Source organism: Pseudophryne corroboree, chromosome 2, assembly GCF_028390025.1.
Source record: "Pseudophryne corroboree isolate aPseCor3 chromosome 2, aPseCor3.hap2, whole genome shotgun sequence".
Classification (NCBI taxonomy): Eukaryota; Metazoa; Chordata; class Amphibia; order Anura; family Myobatrachidae; genus Pseudophryne; species Pseudophryne corroboree.
In genome coordinates, this window is record NC_086445.1 from 488,687,519 (window position 1) to 488,705,691 (window position 18,173).

Consider the following 18,173-nt stretch of genomic DNA (forward strand, 5'->3'; position numbering starts at 1 on the left):
ACTCGTGATACTATACCCAGTTAACAGTATGAAATATAACTGAGCCTCTCAACAGATGGCTCAACAATAACCCTTTAGTTAGGCAATAACTATATACAAGTATTGCAGACAATCCGCACTTGGGATGGGCGCCCAGCATCCACTACGGACTACGAGAAATAGATTTACCGGTGAGTAAAATCTTATTTTCTCTGACGTCCTAGTGGATGCTGGGAACTCCGTAAGGACCATGGGGATTATACCAAAGCTCCCAAACGGGCGGGAGAGTGCGGATGACTCTGCAGCACCGAATGAGAGAACTCAAGGTCCTCCTCAGCCAGGGTATCAAATTTGTAGAATTTAGCAAACGTGTTTGCCCCTGACCAAGTTGCAGCTCGGCAAAGTTGTAAAGCCGAGACCCCTCGGGCAGCCGCCCAAGATGAGCCCACTTTCCTCGTGGAATGGGCTGTTACTGATTTAGGATGCGGCAATCCAGCCGCAGAATGCTCCAGCTGAATTGTGCTACAAATTCAGCGAGCAATAGTCTGCTTAGAAGCAGGAGCACCTATTTTGTTGGGTGCCTACAGGATAAAAAACGAGTCAGTTTTCCTGACTCCAGCCGTCCTGGAAATATAAATTTTTAAGGCCCTGACTACGTCCAGTAACTTGGAATCTTCCAAGTCCCTAGTAGCCGCAGGCACTACAATAGGTTGGTTCAAGTGAAAAGCCGATACCACCTTAGGGAGAAACTGGGGACGAGTCCTCAATTCTGCCCTATCCATATGGAAAATCAGATAAGGGCTTTTACATGACAAAGCCGCCAATTCTGACACATGCCTGGCCGAAGCCAAGGCCAATAACATGACCACTTTCCACGTGAGATATTTCAAATCCACAGTTTTAAGTGGCTCAAACCAATGTGATTTTAAGAAACTCAACACCACGTTGAGATCCCAAGGTGCCACAGAAGGCACAAAAAAGGGGCTGAATATGTAGCACTCCCTTTACAAATGTCTGAACTCCAGGCAGTGAAGCCAGTTCTTTCTGGAAGAAAATCGACAGAGCCGAAATCTGGACCTTAATGGAACCCAAATTTAGGCCCATAGTCACTCCTGACTGTAGGAAGTGCAGAAAACGACCCAGCTGAAATTCCTCTGTTGGGGCCTTCCTGGCCTCACACCACGCAACATATTTTCGCCAAATACGGTGATAATGGTTTGCGGTTACTTCTTTCCTGGCTTTTATCAGCGTAGGAATGACTTCCTCCGGAATGCCCTTTTGCTTTAGGATCCGGAATTCAACCGCCATGCCGTCCAACGCAGCCGCGTTAAGTCTTGGAACAGACAGGGCCCCTGCTGTAGCAGATCCTGTCTGAGCGGTAAAGGCCATGGGTCCTCTGATATTATTTCTTGAAGTTCTGGGTACCAAGCTCTTCTTGGCCCATCCGGAACCACGAGTATCGTTCTTACTCCTCGTTTTCTTATTATTCTCAGTACCTTTGGTATGAGAGGCAGAGGAGGGAATACATAAACCGACTGGTACACCCACGGTGTCACTAGAGCGTCCACAGCTATTGCCTGAGGGTCCCTTGACCTGGCGCAATATCTAGTTTTTTGTTTAGGCGGGACGCCATCATGTCCACCTGTGGCCTTTCCCAACGGTTTACCAACAGTTGGAAGACTTCTGGATGAAGTCCCCACTCTCCCGGGTGTCGGTCGTGTCTGCTGAGGAAGTCTGCTTCCCAGTTGTCCACTCCCGGAATGAACACTGCTGACAGTGCTAAGACGTGATTTTCCGCCCATCGGAGAATCCTTGTGGCTTCTGCCATCGCCATCCTGCTTCTTGTGCCACCCTGTCGGTTTACATGGGCGACTGCCGTGATGTTGTCTGATTGGATCAGTACCGGCTGGTTTTGAAGCAGAGGCCTTGCCAGACTTAGGGCATTGTACATGGCCCTCAGTTCCAGAATATTTATGTGTAGGGACGACTCCTGACTTGACCAAAGTCCTTGGAAATTTCTTCCCTGTGTGACTGCCCCCAGCCTCGAAGGCTGGCATCCGTGGTTACCAGGACCCAGTCCTGTATGCCGAATCTGCGGCCCTCTTGAAGATGAGCACTCTGCAGCCACCACAGTAGAGATACCCTGGTCCTTGGAGACAGGGTTATCAGCCGATGCATCTGAAGATGCGATTCCGACCACTTGTCCAAGAGGTCCCACTGAAAGGTTCTTGTATGGAACCTGCCGAATGGAATTTTGCTTCGTAAGAAGCTACCATTTTTCCCAGGACTCGTGTGCAGTGATGCACCGATACCTGTTTTGGTTTCAGGAGGTCTCTGACTAGAGATGACAGCTCCTTGGCTTTCTCCTGCGGGAGAAACACTTTTTTCTGTTCTGTGTCTAGAACCATCCCCAGGAACAGCAGGCGTGTGGTAGGAACCAGCTGTGACTTTGGAATGTATAGAATCCATCCGTGCTGTTGTAGCACTTCCCGAGATAGTGCTACTCCGACCAACAACTGCTCCATGGACCTCGCCTTTATAAGGAGATCGTCCAAGTACGGGATAATTAAAAACTCCCTTTTTTCGAAGGAGTATCATCATTTCTGCCATTACCTTGGTTAAGACCCTCGGTGCCGTGGAGAGTCCAAACGGCAGTGTTTGGAATTGGTAATGGCAATCCTGTACCACAAATCTGAGGTACTCCTGTTGAGGATGGTAAATGGGGACATGTAGGTAAGCATCCTTGATGTCCAGGGATACCATGTAATCCCCCTCCTCCAGGCTTGCAATAACCGCCCTGAGCGATTCCATCTTGAACTTGAATTTTTTTTATGTATGTGTTCAAGGACTTTAAAATGGGTCTCACCGAACCGTCCGGTTTCGGTACCACAAACAGTGTGGAATAGTAACCCCGTCCTTGTTGAAGTAGGGGCACCTTGACTATCACCTGCTGGGAATACAGCTTGTGAATTGCCTCTAGCGCAGCCTCCCTGCCTGAGGGAGTTGTCGGCAAGGTAGATTTGAGGAAACGGCGGGGGGGAGATGCCTCAAATTCCAGCCTGTACCCCTGAGATACTACTTGAAGGATCCAGGGATCCACCTGTGAGCGAGCCCACTGATCGCTGAAATTTTTGAGGCGGCCCCCCACCGTACCTGGCTACGCCTGTGGAGCTCCCGCGTCATGCGGTGGACTCAGAGGAAGCGGGGAAAGAATTTTGATTCTGGGAACTGGCTGACTGGTGCAGCTTTTTCCCTCTTCCCTCGTCTCTGTGCAGAAAGGAAGCGCCTTTGACCCGCTTGCTTTACTGAAGCCGAAAGGACTGTACCTGATAATACAGTGCTTTCTTAGGCTGTGAGGAAACCTGAGGTTGCTGTTGCTGTGGATACGAGGTCCCAGAGACCATCCCCAAACAATTCCTCACCCTTATAAGGCTCTATGTGCCTTTTAAAGTCAGCATCACCTGTCCAGTGTCGGGTCTCTAATACCCTCCTGACAGAATGGACATTGCATTAATTCTGGATGCCAGCCGGCAAAATATCCCTCTGTGCATCCCTCATATATAAGACGACGTCTTATGTTCGCAAAATAGCATCCCTGTTTGACAGGGTTACAGACCACGCTGCAGCAGCACTATCTGCAGGTCTCAGTCTAGTACCTGAGTGTGTAAATACAGACTTCAGGATAGCCTCCTGCTTTTTATCAGCAGGTACCTTCAAAGTGGCCGTATCCTAAGACGGCAGTGCCACCTTTTTCGACAAACGTGTGAGCGCCTTATCCACCCTAGGGGATATCTCCCAGCGTAACTTATCCTCTGGCGGGAAAAGGTACGCCATCAGTAACTTTTTAGAAATTACCAGTTTCTTATCGGGGGAACCCACGCTTTTTCACACTTCATTCACTCATTAGATGGGGGAACAAAACACTGCCTGCTTTTTCTCCCCAAACATAAAACCCTTTTTTAGTGGTACTTGGGTTAATGTCAGAAATGTGTAACACATTTTTTATTGCCGGGATCATGTAACGGATGTTCCTAGTGGATTGTGTATATGTCTCAACCTCGTCGACACTGGAGTCAGATTCCGTGTCGACATCTGTGTCTGCCATCTGAGGGAGCGGGCGTTTTTGAGCCCCTGATGGCCTTTGAGACGCCTGGGCAGGCGCGGGCTGAGAAGCCGGCTGTCCCATAGCTGTTACGTCATCCAGCCTTTTATGTAAGGAGTTGACACTGTCGGTTAATACCTTCCACCTATCCATCCACTCTGGTGTCGGCCCACAGGGGGCGACATCCCATTTATCGGCATCTGCTCCGCCTCCACATAAGCCTCCTCATCAAACATGTCGACACAGCCGTACCGACACACCGCACACACAGGGAATGCTCTGACTGAGGACAGGACCCCACACAGCCCTTTGGGGAGACAGAGAGAGAGTATGCCAGCACACACCAGAGCGCTATATAATGTAGGGATAAACACTATCACTGAGTGAATTTTCCCCAATAGCTGCTTGTATAAACAATATTGCGCCTAAATTTAGTGCCCCCCCCCTCTCTTTTTAACCCTTTGAGCCTGAAAACTACAGGGGAGAGCCTGGGGAGCTGTCTTCCAGCTACACTGTTAAGAGAAAATGGCGCCAGTGTGCCGAGGGAGATAGCTCCGCCCCTTTTTCGCGAACTTTTCTCCCGCTTTTTTATGGATTCTGGCAGGGGTAATTATCACATATATAGCCTCTGGGGCTATATATTGTGATTATTTTGCCAGCCAAGGTGTTTTTATTGCTGCTCAGGGCACCCCCCCAGCGCCCTGCACCCTCAGTGACCGGAGTGTGAAGTGTGTATGAGGAGCAATGGCGCACAGCTGCAGTGCTGTGCGCTACCTTGGTGAAGACTTTAGTCTTCTGCCGCCGATTTTCCGGACCATCTTCATGCTTCTGGCTCTGTAAGGGGGACGGCGGCGCGGCTCCGGGAACGAACACCAAGGACGGGTCCTGCGTTCGATCCCTCTGGAGCTAATGGTGTCCAGTAGCCTAAGAAGCCCAAGCTAGCTGCAAGCAGGTAGGTTCGCTTCTTCTCCCCTTAGTCCCTCGTTGCAGTGAGCCTGTTGCCAGCAGGTCTCACTGTAAAATAAAAAACCTAACATATACTTTCTTTCTAGGAGCTCAGGAGAGCCCCTAGTGTGCATCCAGCTCGGCCGGGCACAGAAATCTAACTGAGGTCTGGAGGAGGGGCATAGAGGGAGGAGCCAGTGCACACCAGATAGTACCTAATATTTCTTTTAGAGTGCCCAGTCTCCTGCGGAGCCCGTCTATTACCCATGGTCCTTACGGAGTTCCCAGCATCCACTAGGACGTCAGAGAAAAATATTTAGTATCCTCTTCCTATGCTGAAATGCATTTAAAAATATTACACAGGGCGTATTATACTCTCCGTCTCAGATACCTCACGGGCATCTCTGATAACTCCAATTGCTTCAAGTGCTCCACACATGATGCCGACATCATCCACTGCCTTTGGTCATGTCCTATAATACAGCTATTTTGGAAAGACTCTAAACGACGACTCTAAATATCCCTCTCACACCAACTTTACTCTGGGCTTTCTGGAACCAATATGACTCTGATAGTTGCTCATTACCTACAGGCAATAAACTGTTATTAGCTAGGATAGCGGCAGCTTCGAAAAAGACTATTCTATCCCAATGGATACACGGAACCCCTATACCCATAACCCTTTTATTTCCTAGACTGACGCATCTATACCAAATGGACTGGATTGAATGCTCTCTTAGAGCGGAATCCAACTCTTCCAAGTTTTTTACAATATGGCTTCCCTATGTGATAACCTTGTCACAACCAATTCGTGATAAAATGCGAAAAGTAGTTAAATATACTACATGGTACAATATAGAGACGCTTACGAGGGGATCACCACCCTTCTAACCCCAACTTTACTGTTTTCAGGAACACTGTTTTAGACTAGCATATACACACTGTTAATGGCATGGCACAGAGAGACGACCGATCCTTGCAATGTATTTAGCAATATCCGTAACCTACTGTTATCATCACTTCCTTTACTAATGTATGTGATTGCTCTTGTGTGGAAATAATGTTATACATTCCTATACAACCTGAGATTTGATATTGTCGCTATACAGTTGTCGTGTGCAATGTGTGTGTTACGCTTGTATTTTTCTCTTTACCAATAAACAGATTTAAAAAAAAAAAGAAGCTCTTCTAAGGGCTACCTGAGCAGCCCTGAATGTAGTATGCCTGCACTGCATGGCACCAACGACCAAACTGAGCTCCTGTGCACGAGGCTATAGAGGCGGCGGCGCTGTGCATTCTGGGAACAGTCAAAGCTTTTAGCCTGTTGGTGCCTCGGATCAAGATCCTACTCTACACCCCGATGTTATTCCCTGTGGAACCCAGTGTACCCCGCAGCAGAAAAAGCCATTACTTAGTGTTAAAAATAAGAAGGCACGCTTTGAGTTTGCCAAAAGGCATGTAGACGACTCCCCAAATGTATTTAGGAAGGTGCTCTGGTCAGATGAGACTAAAGTTGAACTTTTCGGCCACCAAGGAAAATGCTATGTCTGGCGCAAACCCAACACATCCCATCACCCCAAGAACACCATCCCCACAGTGAAACATGGTGGGGGCAGCATCATGCTGTGGGGATGTTTTTCAGCAGAAGAAACTGGAAAACTGTTTCGAGTCGAGGGAAAAATGGATGGTGCTAAATACAGGGATATTCTTGAGCAAAACCTGTTTCAGTCTGCCTGTGATTTGAAACTGGGACGGAGGTTCACCTTCCAGTAGGACAATGACCCGAAAGCATACTGCTAAAGCAACACTCGAGTGGTTTAAAGGGGAAACATCAAAATATGTTAGAATGGCCTAGTCAAAGCCCAGATCTCAATCCAATTGAGAATCTGTAGTCAGACTTGAAAATTGCTGTTCATAAGCGGAAACCATCCAACATAAAGGAGCTGGAGCAGTTATGCCTTGAGGAATGGGCAAAAATCCCAGTGGCAAAATGTGGCAAACTCAGAGATTTATCCAAAGCGACTTGCAACTGTAATTGCCGCAAAAGGTGTACAAAGTACTGACTTTAGGGGGGTGAATAGTTATGCACGCTGAAGATTCCTGTTGTTTTGTTTTATTTGTTGTTTGATTCACAATTAAAAAAAAACAAAAATAAAAAACCTATAAAGTTTTAGCCATGTTCTGTGAATGAAATTATGCAAACCTTTAAACAATCCCTTTTAATTCCAGGTTGTGAGGCAACAAAACATGAAAAATGCTAAGGGGGGTGAATACTTTAGCAAGGCAATGTACATTTAGTGATTCTTAAGAACGTATGCCTGGAACAAACTAACAAAGGACACTATGACAAACAAAGATTCAGTGATTTGGATATAACCTTTGAGTGTAAAATAAACAAAAATGAACCCTCCCCCAAAAACTGTAAACTTGGGAATTTTGATTGGCCTATGGACCTAAACTGCAAATAGATTTTTAAAAGGTTATAACTACCAATACCACACCACATGGAAAACAAATGCTTGTTCTAGACTCCAAGTCACAGTAGTAGTAGTAGTAGTAGCAGCAGCAGCAGAGGTAGTGGTGATAATAATAATGATGATGATGATAATAATAATAATAATAATAAAAAAACTAGCTGATGAAGTTCAACAAAGTGGGGCAGAAACTATGACATAATGATTTATTTTACCTTCATCTTGGTAAGGTGAAGCTTCATTGGATACCATAGCGTTAATTTCCGCTGCTTCTTGGTCACTATCCAAGCTTCCAGCCTGCACAGCATCTTTTCCACCCCAAACTTTAGAATTTGACCTTGAAATAAGAAGATCTAAATTTTAAAAAAGAAATACAACCAACTATACCACAAAATGTTCACTTTTTCTGATGAGAATCCACTAAAATGGCTGCAGCACAAACAAACAAGCAGCTAAGTGTAAAAGAAAACAATAGTTAGTATCAAATGTGTTATTTAACCATTTCACGCATAGAGGTCACCGCAGTGAACAGCTGTTTTTAAGTCATTGTCTCCTAAACAAAACTATTTTGATATCACTAGTGCATGATGTCCTCTTCTCTGGACCTCTACCAAACCTAGAAGGTATGCCACCTAGAGACAGATTTTAATTCCTACAAAAACAAGTTCAAAATAACATGGCTGAGAAAATAATTTTACTCAAAGATAGCAGAGCAGGTAAACAAACAAAAAAAAATATATATTCAAGGAAAGTAAAGTTATTAGGCATAATATGGTACAGTAGATGTTTCGATTAAATATTCAATGGTGAATTCAACTGCCCATATTAATTTTTTATGCTGTAAAACAGGATTTTACAGCAATTTTTTTCAGGCTATCCAATAAGAGTCCATTTTTACATCACAAAAAATGACCTGTTTTAGGGGGAAAACACACAGGGTCTGGGATAAGTTCCCAGACCTATGTGTTATCACAACTGCAGGCATGAAAACAGGTCCGTTATCTGGGATTTCTTCTCTCTTGCCACCGGGCAGGTGAAAAAAAATCTCCGGTAGTGCCAGCTGTTGGGGACAACTGAATAACCCCCAAGGAATCAATCTTCTAACGTACTTTACCGCGGCTAAATGAATTAAGGGGGTTCATTTTTTTTTTCCACAGGATATAAAAACAGATGACCACTTCAGTCGACTTCCTGCAATACAAAGATTCATACTGCATGCTAGGTTTATCCTGGCACACAGGCCTATCAAATATTTTCCTCATATAATAGCCATATATACCCGTTTTGACAGCAGACAGCCTTCTATGTATCACTGTATGTTCTCTTAACTTTTTGAAAAATAAGAATTTACTTACCGATAATTCTATTTCTCGTAGTCCGTAGTGGATGCTGGGGACTCCGTCAGGGCCATGGGGAATAGCGGCTCCGCAGGAGACAGGGCACAAAAATAAAGCTTTAGGATTAGGTGGTGTGTACTGGCTCCTCCCCCTATGACCCTCCTCCAAGCATCAGTTAGGATACTGTGCCCGGACGAGCGTACACAATAAGGAAGGATATTAAATCCCGGGTAAGACTCATACCAGCCACACCAATCACACCGTATAACTTGTGATCTGAACCCAGTTAACAGTATGACAAACGTAGGAGCCTCTGAACAGACGGCTCACAACAATAACAACCCGAATTTGTTTGTAACAATAACTATGTACAAGTATTGCAGACAATCCGCACTTGGGATGGGCGCCCAGCATCCACTACGGACTACGAGAAATAGAATTATCGGTAAGTAAATTCTTATTTTCTCTAACGTCCTAAGTGGATGCTGGGGACTCCGTCAGGACCATGGGGATTATACCAAAGCTCCCAAACGGGCGGGAGAGTGCGGATGACTCTGCAGCACCGAATGAGAGAACTCAAGGTCCTCCTCAGCCAGGGTATCAAATTTGTAGAATTTTGCAAATGTGTTTGCCCCTGACCAAGTAGCAGCTCGGCAGAGTTGTAATGCCGAGACCCCCCGGGCAGCCGCCCAGGATGAGCCCACTTTCCTTGTGGAATGGGCCTTGACAGATTTAGGTTGTGGCAAGCCTGCCACAGAATGTGCAAGTTGAATTGTGCTACAAATCCAACGAGCAATCGTCTGCTTAGAAGCAGGAGCACCCATCTTGTTGGGTGCATACAATATAAACAGTGAGTCAGACTTTCTGACTCCCGCCGTTCTTGAAATATATATTTTCAATGCCCGGACCACGTCCAACAACTTGGAATCCTCCAAATCGTTAGTAGCCGCAGGCACCACAATAGGCTGGTTCAGGTGAAACGCTGACACCACCTTAGGCAGAAAATGAGGACGTGTCCGCAGTTCTGCCCTGTCCGTATGGAAAATCAGATATGGGCTCTTATATGATAAAGCCGCCAATTCTGATACTCTCCTGGCTGAAGCCAGGGCCAGTAGCATGGTTACTTTCCATGTAAGATACTTCAACTCCACCGATTTGAGCGGCTCAAACCAATGGGATTTGAGAAAATCCAAGACTACATTTAGATCCCACGGTGCCACAACCGGGGGCTGTATATGTAGTACTCCTTTTACAAAAGTCTGGACTTCAGGAACTGAAGCCAATTCTTTCTGGAAGAAAATCGACAGGGCCGAAATTTGAACCTTAATGGACCCCAATTTGAGGCCCATAGACAATCCTGTTTGCAGGAAATGTAGGAATCGACCCAGTTGAAATTCCTCCGTGGGGGCCTTCCTGGCCTCACACCACGCAACATATTTTCTCCAAATGCGGTGATAATGTTGTGCAGTCACCTCCTTCCTGGCTTTTACCAGTGTAGGAATGACCTCTTCCGGAATGCCTTTTTCCCTTAGAATTCGGCGTTCAACCGCCATGCCGTCAAACGCAGCCGCGGTAAGTCTTGGAATAGACACGGTCCCTGCTGAAGCAGGTCCGGTCTTAGAGGTAGAGGCCACGAATCCTCCGTGAGCATCTCTTGAAGTTCTGGGAACCAAGTTCTTCTTGGCCAATCCGGAGCCACTAGTATCGTTCTTACTCCCTTTTGCCGTATAATTCTCAGTACCTTTGGTATGAGAGGCAGAGGAGGGAACACATACACTGACTGGAACACCCACGGTGTTACCAGAGCGTCCACAGCTATTGCCTGAGGGTCTCTTGACCTGGCGCAATACCTGTCCAGTTTTTTGTTGAGGCGGGACGCCATCATATCCACCATTGGTTTTTCCCAACGGTTCACAATCATGTGGAAGACTTCTGGATGAAGTCCCCACTCTCCCGGGTGTAGATCGTGTCTGCTGAGGAAGTCTGCTTCCCAGTTGTCCACTCCCGGAATGAATACTGCTGACAGTGCTATCACATGATCTTCCGCCCAGCGAAGAATCCTTGCAGCTTCTGCCATTGCTGTCCTGCTTCTTGTGCCGCCCTGTCTGTTTACGTGGGCGACTGCCGTGATGTTGTCCGACTGGATCAACACCGGCTGACCCTGAAGCAGGGGTTTTGCCAGACTTAGAGCATTGTAAAACGCTCTTAGCTCCAGTATATTTATGTGAAGAGACATCTCCAGGCCTGACCATACTCCCTGGAAGTTTCTTCCCTGTGTGACCGCTCCCCAGCCTCTCAGACTGGCATCCGTGGTCACCAGGACCCAGTCCTGTATGCCGAATCTGCGGCCCTCTAACAGATGAGCACTCTGCAACCACCACAGAAGAGACACCCTTGTCCGTGGCGATAAGGTTATCCGCTGATGCATCTGCAGATGCGATCCGGACCATTTGTCCAGCAGATCCCACTGAAAAGTTCGTGCGTGGAATCTGCCGAATGGAATCGCTTCGTAAGAAGCCACCATCTTTCCCAGGACTCTTGTGCATTGATGCACAGACACTTTTCCTGGTTTTAGGAGGTTCCTGACAAGTTCGGATAACTCCCTGGCTTTCTCCTCCGGAAGAAACACCTTTTTCTGAACCGTGTCCAGAATCATTCCCAGGAACAGCAGACGTGTCGTCGGGGTCAACTGAGATTTTGGAAAATTCAGAATCCACCCGTGTTGTTGCAGCACTAGTTGGGTTAGTGCTACTCCATCCTCCAGCTGTTCTCTGGACCTTGCCCTTATCAGGAGATCGTCCAAGTAAGGGATAATTAATACGCCTCTTCTTCGCAGAAGAATCATCATTTCGGCCATTACCTTGGTAAAGACCCGAGGTGCCGTGGACAAACCAAACGGCAGCGTCTGAAACTGATAATGACAGTTTTGCACCACGAACCTGAGGTACCCTTGGTGTGAAGGGCAAATTGGGACATGTAGGTAAGCATCCTTTATGTCCAGGGACACCATAAAGTCCCCTTCTTCCAGATTCGCTATCACTGCTCTGAGTGACTCCATCTTGAACTTGAATTTTTGTATGTACAGGTTCAAAGATTTCAGATTTAGAATAGGTCTTACCGAGCCGTCCGGCTTCGGTACCACAAATAGAGTGGAGTAATACCCCTTTCCCTGTTGTAGGAGGGGTACCTTGACTATCACCTGCTGAGAAAACAGCTTGTGAATGGCTTCCAATACCGTCGCCCTGTCTGAGGGAGACGTTGGCAAAGCAGACTTTAGGAACCGGCGAGGGGGAGACTTCTCGAATTCCAACCTGTAACCCTGAGATACTACCTGCAGAATCCAGGGGTCCACCTGTGAGCAAGCCCACTGTGCGCTGAAATTCTTGAGTCGACCCCCCACCGCTCCTGAGTCCGCTTGTAAGGCCCCAGCGTCATGCTGAGGGCTTTGCAGAACCCTGGGAGGGCTTCTGTTCCTGGGCAGGGGCTGCTTGCTGCCCTCTCTTACCCCTTCCTCTGCCCCGAGGCAGATATGACTGTCCTTTTGTCCGCTTGTTCTTATAGGACCGAAAGGACTGCGGCTGAAAAGACGGTGTCTTTTTCTGTTGGGAGGGGGTCTGAGGTAAAAAGGTGGATTTTCCGGCAGTTGCCGTGGCCACCAGATCCGATAGACCGACGCCAAATAATTCCTCCCCTTTATACGGCAATACTTCCATATGTCGTTTGGAATCCGCATCACCTGACCACTGTCGCGTCCATAAACTCCTTCTGGCAGATATGGACATCGCATTTACTCTCGATGCCAGAGTGCAAATATCTCTCTGAGCATCTCGCATATAAAGGAAAGCATCCTTTAATTGCTCTATAGTCAATAAAATACTGTCCCTATCCAGGGTATCAATATTTTCAGTCAGGGAATCCAACCAGACGACCCCAGCACTGCACATCCAGGCTGAGGCGATGGCTGGTCGCAGTATAACACCAGTATGTGTGTATATACTTTTTAGGGTAGTTTCCAGTCTCCTATCAGCTGGATCCCTGAGGGCGGCCGTATCAGGAGACGGTAACGCCACTTGTTTTGATAAGCGTGTGAGCGCCTTATCCACCCTAGGGGGTGTTTCCCAGCGCGCCCTAACCTCTGGCGGGAAAGGGTATAATGCTAATAACTTTTTTGAAATTAGCATTTTTCTATCTGGGTTAACCAACGCTTCATCACATACATCATTTAATTCCTCTGATTCAGGAAAAACTACAGGTAGTTTTTTCACCCCCCACATAATACCCCTTTTTGTGGTACTTGCAGTATCAGAGATATGCAAAGCCTCCTTCATTGCCGTGATCATATAACGTGTGGCCCTACTTGAAAATACGTTTGTTTCATCACCGTCGACACTAGATTCAGTGTCTGTGTCTGGGTCTGTGTCGACCGACTGAGGTAAAGGGCGCTTTACAGCCCCTGACGGTGTCTGAGACGCCTGGGCAGGTACTAACTGGTTTGCCGGCCGTCTCATGTCGTCAACTGATTTTTGTAATGTGCTGACATTATCACGTAATTCCATAAACAAAGCCATCCATTCCGGTGTCGACTCCCTGGGGGGTGACATCACCATTATCTGCAATTGCTCTGCCTCCACACCAACATCGTCCTCATACATGTCGACACACACGTACCGACACACAGCAGACACACAGGGAATGCTCTTATCGAAGACAGGACCCCACTAGCCCTTTGGGGAGACAGAGGGAGAGTTTGCCAGCACACACCCAAGCGCTATAATATATATGGGAACAACCTTATATAAGTGTTGTTCTTTATAGCAGCTTAAATATATCAATATATCGCCAAAAAAGTGCCCCCCCCCCTCTCTGTTTTACCCTGTTTCTGTAGTGCAGTGCAGGGGAGAGTCCTGGGAGCCTTCCTCACAGCGGAGCTGAGCAGGAAAATGGCGCTGTGTGCTGAGGAGAATAAGCCCCGCCCCCTATTTCGGCGGGCTTTTCTCCCGTAGTTTTAGATAACTGGCATGGGTTAAATACATACATATAGCCTCAATGGCTATATGTGATGTATTCTTTTGCCATAAAGGTATTAAATATTGCTGCCCAGGGCGCCCCCAGCAGCGCCCTGCACCCTCCGTGACCGCCTGGTGTGAAGTGTGTGACAACAATGGCGCACAGCTGCAGTGCTGTGCGCTACCTTCATGAAGACTGAAGAGCCTTCTGCCGCCTGTTTCCGGACCTTCAATCTTCAGCATCTGTAAGGGGGGTCGGCGGCACGGCTCCGGGACGAACCCCAGGGTGAGACCTGTGTTCCGACTCCCTCTGGAGCTAATGGTGTCCAGTAGCCTAAGAATCCAATCCATCCTGCACGCAGGTGAGTTGAAATTCTCTCCCCTAAGTCCCTCGATGCAGTGAGCCTGTTGCCAGCAGGACTCACTGAAAATAAAAAACCTAAAAAACTTTTTCTAAGCAGCTCTTTAGGAGAGCCACCTAGATTGCACCCTGCTCGGACGGGCACAAAAACCTAACTGAGGCTTGGAGGAGGGTCATAGGGGGAGGAGCCAGTACACACCACCTAATCCTAAAGCTTTATTTTTGTGCCCCGTCTCCTGCGGAGCCGCTATTCCCCATGGTCCTGACGGAGTCCCCAGCATCCACTTAGGACGTTAGAGAAATATAAATTATAGTAGTAGTAGTGGCTGTCACTATATTAGTATTGTTTTTATCTTCTCCTGACATCAAGAGCATCTAGCAACAGGGTTAGGTACAGAGTAGTGTAATACGAATATGGGGGAGTGGATCTCATGGATCAGTATGTGGCAATGCATCCACATAGCCGCAAAAACATGAGATGGTACATTTGGGCTTTCTTTCACTTTCTTGATGTGACTTGTGAAAACCCATGGCTGCTGTATTGAATGTCTGGATTCAATGACAAGAATCAGTTGGATTTCAAAGCATCAATTGCCCAAGCATTGATCAATGCTGGCTCTATGGAGCAACGTCGAAGAGAAAGACCTAGGGGGTCATTCCGAACCGATTGCTCGTTGCAGTTTGTCGCAGTGATCGGGTCGGAAATGCGCATGCGGCGCATGGCAGCTTTCGTTACCTAGCAATCGCCTCTGAGACAGAGGTGGTCGCTAGGCGGGAGGGGGCTGAACGGCGGCGTTAAGCCGCCGTTTAGGGGGAGCGGTCCGGCTAACGCAGGCGTGGCCGGACCATTGGGGGGGCGGGCCGCCGCGGCTGCATGACGTCTCACGCAGCTGCTGCGGCCAGAGGGAGCGACGAACAACTCCCAGCCAGCCGCAGGAGCTGCGCTGGCCGGGAGTTACTTCCCAAATACAAAGGCATGCGGGGCGGACTAGCCCTGTGCTGGCGCCCCCCACCCCCCCCGCATGTCTGAATTAACGATTGTAGCTGTGCTAAATTTAGCACAGCTACGATCAACTCGGAATAAACCCCCAAGTGAGAGAAGAGCAGGGCTGTGTTAAAGGCTCCCCTGAAATCAGGTTCAGTGTGGATATTGTGGATATCACTTACTGATGCTAAATATACTAACAGGCGCCACGACGCAGACCGTACATGTAAAACTAAGTACATCTGCATGCAGTGTCTTCAGCCTTTGTGCCAAACTTTCACACCAAGCGTTAAATTCAGTTTGTGAAAAAGGCTAACTTGCTAGGTACGAAGCAAACAAAGGACATTTTGTTTCTGGGTGAATAGATCTATAAATATTAATACAAATGTATTATTTTCAACCTAAAAGGATTTTTCGTTTCTGGAGAATAAATTGTACGTGGTTGTTAGGTTGACCACACTAAGGTCAACCACTATTTGTCAACGTGGTTTAAAGGTGAACTTTGGCAAAAGGTCGACATGGCAATGGTCCACACAAGAGTTTTTTTACAATTTTAACTTTTTCATACTTTACCATCCACGTGGACTACGATTGGGAATAGTAGCCTGTGTCAAGCGCAGCGAGGCACCTTGCGTGTAGTTTGCTCGCCATGCGAGGAGCTGTGGTGCACTAATTAGGGTTCCCAGTCATTTTACTGAGTAAACAATACCAAAATAAGTTAAAAAACCCATATCAACCTTTTCTGTGTTGACCTTTTTCATGTCGACCTATTGTCCATGTTGACCTTTTTCCATTGTCGACCTAGTGTATATGTTGACCTTTCGGGGTAAACCAAGACACGGTCAACATTTTTAGGGTCAACCCAATGATCCATGCCTGAATACAGTAAGCAACATAACAACAAATTGGAACCATACCAAACATTTGTTTTTTTCATTTTACAGTACATTACTTTACGGAGGGTAGCAAAAAAAAAAAAAAAAAAAAAACCCCAACCTTTCAGTTGAAATACTGTTTAACAATATTAGGGCAATGTTGCAAATGCATACTGTCCCCTCAAGTGGACACATGTATTGTATAACTTCTTTAGTTAAAAAAACCTTGAATTTATAAGCCCTGAAGACTAATAAAAAGCATTTGTAAAAATCTCAAGACATCATAATTCATGTATTAACGGGTTAAGCATGGTGATCCCTTTCCAGCTGCATACTCTAGGCAACTTACAACAAAACAAAAAGTAGATGACTTACCCTAAAGTGACTATTTTTCTGGTCTTTTCCATGCACATTGCTTGTATCTCAGCACTGAGGAGGTCCGATTGCCGGTCATCTGCTTTAGAGCTGGAGGGTGCCTCAGGACTCCCATTATTTAAAGATCTTGGTGATCCATGCCTACTGCCACTTTTGGTGCCACCATTACAACCTTAGGAAAACCAAAACAACCTTCAATAAATATTACACAAGTGAAACAGTAACTGTAGCATGTGTGTGTACTGAATAATGCCAGAACACCACAATTGTAAGTTCTCAACCTTTAGCAAATAATTGATGTTAAAGTTGTACTTTCTTCTTCTTCTTCTTCTTCTCCTCCTCACAAATGACAGAATAGAAAGAGTCCCATGCCTGGAACATGCAGTTTTGAAGACACTGAGCATCTGCAATGGCAATTTCAGACTCTCCATGGTTTAGACAATAGATTAAATACAAATTTTGAGCAACATCCATAACTTGCCAAACTACACAAACCAATTACTTCACAAACATGCCCATTTCAACTAGATTTATCTCCTAACGTGTCAGTTGAACTATAATTTTAATGCGTCATGATTTGGATACATATTGTACAGAAAAATATCTAACTAATATCACTTTTCCTCCTCACATTCACATCCTTTCAACAGTCATAGGCTTGGGCGGTTTATTTACTAAACGTCGGGATCAAAGACCTGGAGCTTCTGATCGTGATTATACCCAAAATTGAAAAGGGCAATGTGTTTACTAGCAAAACACTTGCCTCTGAAGCAGCTTATTTTATTAGGGAAATGCGCTATGCTGTACTAAATATTGGGGTACACCTTGGAAATATATGGACCTCTCCATTTATATACTTTAATTGACCATGATGGACATTGCCTCTGTAACAGCCTTGGATCCATACTTGCATCTCCTCCTCCTAACCTTCACTGCATGTGGTATTGAATCATCCTCCAATTGTTTGGCACCGAGCATCTGAGGAATACGGTCATTAGGTCGACCACCATTGGTCGACATGCATTAGGCTGACATGGTCACTAGGGCGACATGGAAAAAGGGCGACATGCGTTTTTCATTTTTTTTAAAACATTGTTTGATATTTTTTATACTTTACGATCCACGTGGACTACGATTGGGAATAGTAACCTGTGCCCGAAGCATGGCGAGCGAAGCGAGCCATGTGAGGGGACAAGGTGCACTAATCGGGGGTCCCCGTCACTTTACGAAGAAAACGATACCAAAAAAAGTAAAAAAAACTCATGTCGACCTTGTTCATGTCAACCTAATGACCATGTCGACATAATGCATATCGACCAATAGTGGTCGACCTAATGACTGTTGACATAATGACCCATACCCGCATCTACAGCACTATCACTACCAAGCCAGATATTTCCACCATACCACTTGATACCACTTAGTAAGGACCTTTTCCTTGCATCAAACTTCATGATACAAATGATTTGGAAACACTCACTCCGCTCTGGAGTTTATATATAATGCAGGCACCCCATTAACCTTCATTTAAGAGTGAAAATTGCATTACTTTACACATATGCTTTAATTTTTATACATATGATCATATGTAATTTGTAAAATTCTTTATGTGCTCCTACAGTATATGGAACTCCTACTGCTTTTTTTTTTTTTACTGAAATATTTTTTTATTAAACGAATTTTCTATTGCAGATCATACAGGTCAATATAAACATATATATAAAGACAACATCG

The 18,173-nt window shown here is 46.2% G+C and overlaps 1 protein-coding gene across 5 annotated transcripts in view; it reads right to left on the reverse strand.

Moving 5' to 3' along the window:
* The window catches only part of TRIM37 (tripartite motif containing 37), a 436,939-nt gene that overhangs the window by 20,597 nt on the left and 398,169 nt on the right, over positions 1–18,173 (reverse strand). For all 5 annotated transcript variants that reach the window (XM_063953906.1, XM_063953907.1, XM_063953909.1 and 2 more), the window contains 2 exons: positions 16,440–16,611; positions 7,716–7,837 (listed from right to left, as the gene is read on the reverse strand). In XM_063953906.1, coding sequence (XP_063809976.1) covers positions 7,716–7,837; positions 16,440–16,611 — 294 coding nt within the window. The remainder of the gene's footprint in view (positions 1–7,715; positions 7,838–16,439; positions 16,612–18,173) is intronic.